The sequence below is a fragment of the Mustela lutreola genome, chromosome 2 (assembly GCF_030435805.1).
Source record: "Mustela lutreola isolate mMusLut2 chromosome 2, mMusLut2.pri, whole genome shotgun sequence".
In the NCBI taxonomy this organism is placed as follows: domain Eukaryota; kingdom Metazoa; phylum Chordata; class Mammalia; order Carnivora; family Mustelidae; genus Mustela; species Mustela lutreola.
Window position 1 is genome coordinate 157,752,161 of NC_081291.1, and position 12,054 is coordinate 157,764,214.

Consider the following 12,054-nt stretch of genomic DNA (forward strand, 5'->3'; position numbering starts at 1 on the left):
GTGATGATTTGGGGCTCAATCCCAGGATCCTGAGATTATGACCTAAACTGAAGGCAGAAGCCAATGGACTGAGTCACTTATGTAACCCATAAATAAATAAAACTTAAAAAAAAAATAACTGGGCACCTGGGTGGCTCAGTTGGTTAAGTAACTGCCTCTACCTCAGGTCATGATCCTGGAGTCCTGGGATTGAGTCCTGCATTGGGCTCCCTAATCGGCAGGGACTTGGCTTCTCCCTCTGACCCTCTCCCCTCTCATGTTCAATCTCTCTCTCTCTCAAAACAATAAATAAAATCTTAAAAAAAAAAAAAAAAACACCTTTGTACCATGGAGAAAACCATTACCAAAAACAAGGCTACCTACTGAATGGGAGAAGATATTTACTAATGGTTTATCCAATAAGGGGTTAGTATCCAAAATATATTAAGAACTGATACAACAACAAAAACCCCAAATAATCCAATTAAAATATGGATGGAAGATCTGAATAGACATTTTTCCAAAGATACACAGATGAAACACACACATGAAAAGATGCTCAACATCACTGATAATCAGGGAAATGCAAATCAAAACCACAATGAGATGTCACCTTACACCTGTCAGAATGGTTAACATCAAAAACACAAGAAATAACAATTGTTGGTGAGGATGTAGAGAAAAACATTTTCTCTTTCTTAAGAATTTTATGTTCTTAATTTTTATTTTTTGTTTTTTTTTAAGAATTTTTATTTATTTATTTGACAAAGAAAGCACAAGCTGGTGGAGTAGCATGTAGAGGGAAAGAGAGAGGGAGAGCATGCTCCCCAGTGAGCAAGGAGGCAGATGTGGGGCTCTATCCTAAGACCCTGGGATCATAACCTGAACTGAAGGCAATCGCTTAACCAACTGAGCCTCCCTGGTGCCCCTATTTTATTTTATTTTTTTAAAGATTTTATTTATTTATTCATGAGACAGAGAAACAGAGAGAGAGAGAGAGGCAGACACAGAGAAAGAAGCAGGCTTCCCATGGAACAGGGAGCCCAATGCAGACTCTGATCCTAGAACTCTGGGACCATGACCAGAGAGAGCTAAAGGCAGTTGCTTAACCGATTGAGCCACCCAGGCACACTTTTCTTATGAATTTCAGAATCATTTCCTTAAAAATAAATAAATTCTGATGACAGATTAGAGTAACACTGTTTTGGAGGGGAGAGGGGTAGAGGGTTGCATGAGCCTGGTGGTGGGTATTATAGAGGGTCGTATTGCATGGAGCACTGGGTGTGGTGCATAAACAATGAATTTTGGAACACTGAAAAGAAATAAATAAAATAATAAAATTTCACTCTATTTAAAAGTTTAAAACAAAACAAAAGACTGTATTTATGGATCAATTTGAATAAATTCAATGTTCTTTCTATTACCACTAGGCAGACTTGATTTTCAGGCTCGGTATTTATTAGGCAAATTGAGTTTTTATCATTTAAAAATAAGCAAAGAAGTAAATCTATACTAACTAATTTACTCAGGTGTTTTCTGTGGTGCTTAGCTAAAAATAAACAAAGAGGCTATAGTTATGGTGATAATGATGCTTTAGATCTTTTTATATTATCAACTTTGTTTCCTCATCATCAAAAGAAAATTATGAATAATCCAAATGAATAAGGATTATTTCTGTAATCTCAGAACATTTTCTATATAATTACCTATTTATAAAATCATGATTGGCTAATTTATGATTATTTTATATTGGCCATTTATCATTACCAAAACTGAATAGCAAAAGCCAATGATTAATGATATTGATAAATATATTGTTAAACTCCAGCATAGAACATTTGAAAACTCAAGCTGTTTCACAACTTCCATACTTTCCCCAAAATTCTAGAATTAAATAAGAACTTTAGCTCTAGGTAAAAATAAAGACTTAATTTGGGACCATTATTAGTGTGAATAATTCATTTATTCATTATTTGCTCATTCATTCAACATACTTTAATTTTAGAAAACGCTGAATGCTTTGAACTGTGCTACAAGTTAGGTACAAAATAATAGTAAGAAACGCCTTCATTCAAGAATGAGGAAAATAAATGCAAGAATAATGGCATTGTAATACTCACTTTCCCTTCATCTCTTGGGCTATCACTTAAATGTACAACTGGACCTGGATGAGTCTTCGTGGATCTGTTAAATCAATTCAAAATAGTAATTAAAAATAAAAATTAAAATACCTTACCACTATAGATTGGAACAAAGAAATTATACTGGAGCACACTCCCAATATTCTGAGGTTTAAAATTAGATTAATTTGAATTTTGGTATTTTTTTCTTTAAGACTACTTTTCTTTCTCTTATTAACTCTATTAGAGCAGGTATAATTTTTTAAAATCAGGTTTAAGAACATATATCCACATAACAGCAAGATTCTTCATTTTTATAACATAAAAATTATATAAAGAGAATATTAATAATGAAAGTGATATTTTAGATCTTTCCATGATATTAACTTTGTTTCTTCATTATTAAAGAAAAATTATTAATAGTCAAGATGAATTATGTCTTTTCATCAAATTATGAATTTTTGAATTGGTATTTATGTTTGTTGCCAAATCTAAGCCTCTGAAAATTTGAAACTGATCTTATACAAAGAAATCTTATATGGCCACAAGGCTAATGCTATTAGTCTGTTTCAGCCAAATTGCAAAGTATATAACTGATTTATAACTTCCTTTGATATAAAACCTCTGATTTTTCTCCTAAGAAAAGTACAATAGTTCCTTCGATTTACAGACACTCTCTCTAGTGGTAGCCAATGCACAGAAAACTGACAAAGTGGGGAATCCTAGTTTGCTGGTTATGTCTCATTTATGTGTTAATCAATAACAAGGTAATCAATAACAGATAACTATGTGTCTAAGTGTATATTGTTAAAAGGACCTATGCTCTGTAAATCTGACTTTGAATTCATTCTACTCCAGTGCTCGCTTCAGCAACACATATACTAAATTTATTCTATTCTGATATCTGGCATGTTTCTTTTATATTTTCTACTTTAATATATCATTGTTGAGTATTATGCCATGTTAAATACAATATGACCTGATATGACCATGTATTTATTATTATTCATTTTCCACATACTTTCTTCAACAGTCTAATTATGTAGATTAACCCTATTATGATTATATTTTCAGTTATAATTTATTTCTTTTAAGTATAATTTATTTCTTATGCATATATGAACATCATCAAAGATTCTTCATAAAACAGTAAAGATGAATAAATTTTAAAACTTTTTGGGAACAGATAAAAGTCACAAATTAAATAACTCCAAGTTTCCCAGATACTAACTCCCCACAGAGACTCAGAGGAATAAATACACACTTATTAGATATTTTCTTAATGGTTTTATCCTGAATTTTCTTATCTAAAAATGGAGATAGTAGTACTAATCCTACTGAGTAATTATGAGGATTAGAATATTTATATATAGCCTAATATAATGTCAAAACATAGTAAGTACTCAATGAATGGTATATATTATGACTGTTGTAAATCACTGGAATAATTGGAAACTAATACTATCTACATTATAAATGCCATGTTTTATTGGACTAAAGTGCCTCTCATAAGGAACAGTGTCCTTCAATTATCCCTTGGAAACTAATAATATCCAAAAAACTACAAACTCCTGTTTCTTGGTATGACTGGAAGAACAAATGCCAAAGTGTACTCCATAATAAGCTAATGAATATATAAGGTGTTTCACATAAAGAGTGTTACATATCAAAAAGTTTGAGAAACCCTTAATTAAACATTTTTTTTATTCTTCTTCAAAGCTTCTTAGAGCCATAATATGCAGTAAATACTCACTGAAATATATTTTGAGAAAAACTAATTAGACCAAATGCAAAACTGTTATTTAGACTCTCAGTTTGTAAAACACTCAAGTTCAGAAAATAATTTAGCATTAAACTTCAGTTATTTGCATTGACTTTTTCAGACTTCAGAAGATATATTATATGTTGTTTAAAAAAAAATTCCAAACTTACAAGACACTAATAGTCAACAGAAAAAAATCTCATATTATTTTACTGCCTAAATGTAATGACTACTAACATTTTGATACATTTTTTTCTTACTTTCCCCTTGACATTATACTTCCAAAAACCATCAAGCATTCCTTGAGAAACTTATGGCCATTAGAAACTGCCTTAAAAAAAAATTGGTGTACTCTGGATTCTATAAATTCTACAAAAATTACTTTAGATAGACTGATCAATGAACTTAAAATCATATGATATCCATCTAAATAATGCCCAATAATTCTTCTAGGTATCCCTCTTTATCTCTATTCTTCTCATTTACCATAATAGCTTCTTAATAATTTCTTTTATGGGCCTTCTTTCTCTTCTTTATCTTAAATACTGATATTTCTTTGTACTCTATCCTAGTCTGTCATCTATTTCCATATCATATGTGGTCATGAATTCAAGAACACACAGGAGCCAGGCAGATGCAACTGAGATGCAAATGAAACAAATATGCTGAATGAGAGCTGTAGCAAACTGGATAGCACATTATCCAACTACAAAAGGAAAACTGTTACTCAGTTCCAGGGGGTTACTGACTGCCAAGCAATAAGGAGCTAGAACTGTCTCATTAGGAATTTTCATGAAAATCTGGAAATCCAAATTTTTATTGCTCTCTAATATTAGAACTTAGAACATATTTAAATACTCTGATAGCCAAATAAAACATATATGTGAGTGAGAATTGGTTGACTGCTAGTTTGCTACTTGTTTTCCATGCACTTTTCATGCACAATCTCCTCTTTTCAATTACCATAAATTCTATCTCATTACCTTCAGATCCGTATTTCCCACTTCCTACCACTTTCCCATACCAATTCCATTTGAATGTCTTATAAACAAATACAACTCAACCTACCTAAAACTGAACTCATTAATTTTTCTTTTCCCAGCTTACTCAATCTCCTGCTTTCTTTCACTAAATGACACCCTTATCCACATAGTTGCTAAACCCTACACCTGGGGGTCTCTCTTAATTCTCCTCTATTGTTATATCTCCCCATAATACCCAACTCTTGCCTCTTCTGTCTTCTACTTATTTATGTCAGTTTATCTCCAATCCTAAATAAATGATAATGTTTGCCAAGAATATAGTCTTTTCTCTCTTTATATTTTTTATTAAATTGATTTATTTATTTTCAGAAAAACAGTATTCATTATTTTTTCACCACACCCAGTGCTCCATGCAATCCGTGCCCTCTATAATACCTGCCAACTGGTACCCCATCTGCCCACCCCCCCCCGCCACTTCAAACCCCTCAGATTGTTTTTCAGAGTCCATAGTCTCTCATGATTCACCTCCCCTTCCAATTTACCCCAACTCCCTTCTCCTCTCTAACACCCCTTGTCCTCCATGATATTTGTTATGCTCCACAAATAAATGAAACCATATGATAATTGACTCTCTCTGCTTGACTTATTTCACTCAGCATAATCTCTTCCAGTCCCGTCCATGTTGCTACAAAAGTTGAATATTCATCCTTTCTGATGTAGGCATAATACTCCATAGTGTATATGGACCACATCTTCCTTATCCATTCGTCTGTTGAAGGACATCTTGGTTCTTTCCACAGTTTGGCGACCGTGGCCATTGCTGCTATAAACATTGGGGTACAGATGGCCCTTCTTTTCACGACATCTGTATCTTTGGGGTAAATACCCAGGAGTGCAATTGCAGGGTCATAGGGAAGTTCTACTTTTAATTTCTTGAGGAATCTCCACACTGCTCTCCAAAGAGGCTGCACCAACTTGCATTCTCACCAACAGTGTAAGAGGGTTCCCCTTTCTCCACATCCTCTCCAACACACGTTGTTTACTGTCTTGCTAATTTTGGCCATTCTAACTGGTGTAAGGTGGTATCTCAATGTGGTTTTGATTTGAATCTCCCTGATGGCTAGTGATGATGAACATTTTTTCATGTGTCTGATAGCTATTTGTATGTCTTGATTGGAGAAGTGTCTATTCATATCTTCTGCCCATTTTTTGATATGTTTGCCTGTTTCATGTGTGTTGAGTTTGAGGAGTTCATCATAGATCCTGGATATAAACCTTTTGTCTGTACTGTCATTTGCAAATATCTTCTCCCATTCCATGGGTTGCCTCTTTGTTTTTTTGACTGTTTCCTTTGCTGTGCAGAAGCTTTTGATTTTGATGAGGTCACAAAAGTTTATTTTCACTTTTGTTTCCTTTGCCTTTGGAGACATATCTTGAAAGAATTTGCTGTGGCTGATATCGAAGAGATTACTGCCTATGTTCTCCTCTAGGAGTCTGATGGATTCCTGTCTCACGTTGAGATCTTTTATCCATTTTGAGTTTATCTTTGTGTACGGTGAAAGAGAATGGTCGAGTTTCATTCTTCTACATATAGCTGTCCAGTTTTCCCAGCACCATTTATTGAAGAAACTGTCTTTTTTCCACTGTATATTTTTTCCTGTTTTGTCGAAGATTAATTGACCATAGAATTGAGGGTCCATATCTGGGCTCTCTACTCTGTTCCACTGGTCTATGTGTCTGTTTTTAATGCTAGTATCATGCTGTCTTGGTGATCACAGCTTTGTAATAAAGCCTGAAATCAGGTAACGTGATGCCCCCAGTTTTATTTTTGTTTTTCAACATTTCCTTAGCGATTCGGGGTCTCTTCTGATTCCATACAAATTTTTGGATAATTTGCTACAGCTCTTTGAAGAATACCGGTGGAATTTTGATCAGGATGGCATTAAAAGAATAGATTTCTCTAGGCAGTTCTTCCGATCCAAGAGCATAGAATGGTCTTCCATCTTTTTGTGTCTTCTTCAATTTCCTTCATGAGTGTTCTGTAGTTCCTCAAGTACAGATTCTTTACCTCTTTTGTTAGGTTTATTCCCAGGTATCTTATGGTTCTTGGTGCTATAGTAAATGGAGTCGATTCTCTAATTTCCCTTTCTGTATTTTCATTGTTAGTGTATAAGAAAGCCACTGATTTCTGCACATTGACTTTGTATCCTGCCACGTTGCTGAATTGCTGTATGAGTTCTAGTAGTTTAGGGGTGGAGTCTTTTGGGTTTTCCATGTAAAGAATCATGTCATCTGCGAAAAGAGAAAGAGTTTGACTTCTTCATTGCCAATTTGGATACCTTTTATTTCTCTTTGTTGTCTGATTGTTGTTGCTAGGACTTCTAATACTATGTTGAACAAGAGTGGTGAAAGTGGGCATCCTTGTCTTGTTCCCGATCTCAATGGGAAGGCTGCAAGCTTTTTCCCATTGAGGATGATATTTGCTGTGGGTCTTTCATAGATAGATTTGATAAAGTTCAGGAATGTTCCCTCTATCCTTATACTTTGAAGCGTTTTAATCAGGAACGGATGCTGGATTTTGTCAAATGCTTTTTCTGCATCAGTTGAGAGGACCATATTCTCTCTTCTCATATTAATTTGTTGTATCACATTGATTGATTAACGAATGAATGTTGAACCATCCTCGTAGCCCAGGGATGAATCCCACCTGATCATGGTGGATAATCTTTTTAATGTGCTGTTGGATCCTGTTGGCTAGGATCTTGTTGAGAATCTTAGCATCCATATTCATCAGTGATATTGGTCTGAAATTCTCCTTTTTGGTAGGGTCTTTGCCTGGTTTGGGGATCAGGGTAATGCTGGCTTTATAGAAAGAGTCAAGAAGTTTTCCTTCTGCTTCAATTTTTTGAAACAGGTTCAGGAGAATAGGTGTTATTTCTTTAAAAGTTTGGTAGAATTCCCCAGGGAATCTGTCAGGTCCAGGGCTCTTGTTTTTTGGGAGGTTTTTGATCACTGCTTCAATCTCATTACTAGATATCGGCCTATTCAGGATTCAGGTTGTCGATTTCTTCCTGGTTCAATTTTGGTAGTTTATGGTTTTCCAGGAATGTATCCATTTCATCTAGGTTGCTGAGTTTATTGGCATATAACTGTTGATAATAACTTCTGATGATTGTTTCTACTTCCTTGGTGTTCGTTGTGATCTCTCCCTTTTCATTCATAATTTTATGAATTTGGGCTTTCTCTCTTTTCTTTTGGATTAGTGTGGCCAATGGTTTATCAATCTTATTGATTCTTTCAAAAAACCAGCTTCTAGTTTCATTGATACGTTCTACTGTATCCCTGGTTTCTACCTCATTGATCTCCACTCTAATCTTGATGATTTCCCTTCTTATGTGTGGAATTGGTTTGATTTGTTGTTGATTCTCCAGTTCTTTAAGGTGTAGAGACAACTGGTGTAGACTGGATTTTTCAATTATTTTGAGGGAGGCTTGGATGGCTAAGTATTTCCCCCTTAGGACCACCTTTGCTGTATCCCATAGGTTTTGGACCAAAATGTCTTCATTTTCATTGGTTTCCATGAATTGTTTCAGTTCTTCTTTGATCTCCTGGTTGATCCAAGCATTCTTAAGCAAGGTGGCCTTTAGCTTCCAGGTGTTTGAGTACCTTCTGAACTTTTCCTTGTGATTGAGCTCCAGTTTCAAAGCATTGTGATCTGAGAATATGCAGGGAATAATCTCAGTCTTTTGATATTGGTTGAGTCCTGATTTGTGACCCAGTATGTGGTCTATTCTGGAGAAGGTTCCGTGTGCACTTGAGAAGAATGAGTATTCTGTTGTTTTAGGGTGGAATGTTCTGTATATATCTATGAGGTCCATCTGGTCCAATGTGTCATTCAACGCTCTTGTTTCTTTATTGATTTTCTGCTTCGATGATCTGTCTATTTCTGAGAGAGGCGTGTTAAGATCTCCTACGATTAGTGTATCCATATCAATATGACTCTTTATCTTGATTAACAGTTTTTTTTTTTTAAGTAATTTGCTGCTCCCATATTGGGAGCATAGGTATTTACAATTGTTAGATCATTTTGGTGGATAGTCCCTTTAAGGATTATGTAGTGTCCTTCTGTATCTCTGACTACAGTCTTTAGTTTAAAATCTAATTTATCTGATATGAGAATCACTACCCCAGCCTTCTTTTGAGGCCCATTGGCATGAAAGATGCTTCTCCATCCTTTCACTTTCAGTCTGGGTGTATCTTTAGGTTCAAAATGGGTCTCTTGTAGACAACATATGGATGGGTCCTGTCGTTTTTATCCAATCTGCAACCCTGTGCTGTTTTATGGGCGCATTTAAGCCATTCACATTGAGAGTGATTATTGATATGTTTTTATTGACATCGAGTTACCTTTGAAGTCTTTCTTTCTGTAGACTGTTTCTATATTTCTGTTCAATGCTATTCTTGGGATTTTTCCTCTTTTATAGAACCCCCCTTAATATTGCCTGCAGTGTCGGCTTGGTGGTTGTATAGTGTTTTAAGCCTTCCTGGTCTTGGAAATTCTTATCTCTCCATCCATTTTGAATGTCAGTCTTGCTGGATAAAGTATTCTTGGCTGCATGTTCTTCTCATTTAGTGCCCTGAATATATCTTGCCAGCCTTTTCTGGCTTGCCAGGTCTCTGTGGACAGGTCTGACATTATTCTGATGGGCTTCCCTCTGTAAGTAAGGAGCCTCTTTGCCCTGGCGGCTTTCAAGAGATTATACCTACAATTATAATTCCTAAATTTGACTATCAGGTGTTGTGATGTTTTTTTGGAATGTATAATCTTGGATGGAGACCATTCAGCCTCTAGTACATGGACGCTGGTTCCATTCGCAAGATTGGGAAAATTTTCTTGAAGGAATTGTTCCACTTTATCTTCTAGACTTCTTTCTCCTCCTCTTCAGGGATTCCAATAATTCTGATGTTGGAACACTTCATGGCATCGTTTATTTCCCTGATTCTGTTTTCATGGTTTCTAAGCTGTTTGTTCCAGGCTTCCTCCTGATCCTTTCTCTCTATCTGTTTGTCCTCCAGATCACTAATTCTATCTTCTGTTTCAGTTACCCTAGCTTTGAGAGAGTTTAGATTAGATTGGAACTCATTGAGAGCACTGTGAACCTCCTCCGTAGCTTTAAGCTCCGCCCTAACATTGTGAACATCCTGTCAGGTCACTTTCAGTTTGGCCCTAATCAATTCCATTTGGTCATCCATGGCTTTCTCCAACCTAGCTATTGCCTGGATAATTGTTAGCCTGAATTCTCTTTCCGACATATTGTCTATGTTGATAGCCATTAGCTCTGTTGCAAAAGGTCCATCCTCTGTATTTTTCTTCTATTGGGCATTCCTCCTCCTAGTCATTTTGGTGGGAGATGACTGAACAGATATAGCTGGATGTATCAACCATGGTGCAGTCAAGGTGCACGCTGGAACACTTCTGAGCAATCAGGATTCCCCACCCAAATGAGAAACAAAAGAAAAGAAAAAGAAAAAGAAAGAAAAAAAAAAAAAGAGAGAGACAGGAAAGAAAGGGAAGATGAAAGAGAAGGTTCAGCCTAGATGGGCCCCAAGGTAAGATTTTATGAAGTAGACAAACAAAAGCAGACAAACAAAAAGACTGATACAAGTATATGACAAGAGAAATATATATATATATATATATATATATATATATATATATATATATAAATAAACGAAGAACCTCGTCAAAAAGAACCCCAAGTGTAAGATTTATATGCTATCAGGACAAACACAAAAACACAGAAACACTGGTGGAAGAAGAAGATGGGAGAGTGGTTATAAATTCTCAGTGTGTGCAAGGAAGGTTGTTTTGATTCTTCCTGGATGTATCTTGATATCTTTGTTAAAGGACTCAACTTTCCTAAGATAAAGGGGATTAAAAATTGATTTACCTATAGGGGTAGTATTGATTGGGGAAAGGGGATTACTTTGAAGTTTAACTCTATATGAATATTAGAAGATAAAAATAAAAAGGAATAAACTAGACTAAACTAAAATTTAAAAAGAGGAGTTCAAAAAATAAAAATGCAAAAGAAAAGCATAGGTGTATGTATCAAAAAGCTCAGGTTAGAAGGTTATTATGGAATTTGATGTACTGTACAGCTCGCTGTGATGGTAAATAGGTTAAAAAAATTACCTATGTATAAAAAAAAAAAAATGAACCAGAATAGTGGGAACGAGTGAAAAATAAAAATTTTCCTATGAAGTAGTGGTTGTTCTCTTGTAGTCCTTTTTTCTTTTTTCTTTTTTTTTTTTTTTTTCTTTCTTGGTTTGTTTTCTTGGGGAGGGGCCTGCCACGTGGGTTGTCAGTCAATGAGGTTTCCTGAGTTAAGTCCTCCCACCCCCCTCAAGGGGGTGGGCTCTGAGGAAACTGGTTTTATTTTCAGGCTTTTGTTCTCTGGCAGTTTTTATGTTTGTTCACTTTTTTTTCTCTCACCTTGATCGCTTTGATGGTTTTTGTAGTTTTAGAGGAATACAAACCATACCCTGATCTCCCTCTCAGAGAGAAGCCTAAGTCTGGGTGCAGAGCCTAAATAAGTTCCCCCTTGGCCACTGGCAGAGCAGGTTCCAAGTTGCAGACCCTGGAGATGCAGGATCTTTTGCTTGTACCCAAAGCCAAGGCAGTGGTGGCTGTCTGGGAGCTTCCGACCCTCAGAGAGTTTCCAAGCAGCAATTGCACACTGAGGTTTTCCCTCTCGCCCGGGCTGGGAGTGTCTGGTCTTGCTGGGTCTAAGAGTGCCTGGCTTGCACACACCTCTTTCAGGGGCGGCTATGGATCGTGCGAGCGTCTCAGGCACTGAGAATGGGGCGCAGGTCCGAAAGCACCAGGCTGGGCTTTTGCGCACCTCTGTCAGGGGAGAGTTTGGGGCACGGGGCTTAGGCTCTGAAACAATGGTGCGGGTCAAAGAGCGCCAGCTGGGCCTTTGTAACTCTCTCAGGGGAGCATGAGGGACGTGTGCACGTATCTCAGGCTTTGTAGCAGGGCTCTCATGTTCTGCCCACCAGCATGGCTCCCATCCCCTCACAGGATCCAGAACCCACACATTCTCTGGCGCCCTGGTGGCTTAGGGACCAAGACCTGGTTTCTCCGCCACACTCTCTCTGCCTCAGCACCAGGGGAGGCTGTCCTGGGACCGGGGACTTAAGCCCC

At 36.6% G+C, this 12,054-nt stretch overlaps 1 protein-coding gene across 5 annotated transcripts in view; it reads right to left on the reverse strand.

Moving 5' to 3' along the window:
- Window positions 1-12,054, reverse strand: part of STXBP5L (syntaxin binding protein 5L) — a 459,224-nt gene that overhangs the window by 268,229 nt on the left and 178,941 nt on the right. For all 5 annotated transcript variants that reach the window (XM_059163941.1, XM_059163939.1, XM_059163940.1 and 2 more), the window contains exon 7: window positions 2,100-2,163. In XM_059163941.1, coding sequence (XP_059019924.1) covers window positions 2,100-2,163 — 64 coding nt within the window. The remainder of the gene's footprint in view (window positions 1-2,099; window positions 2,164-12,054) is intronic.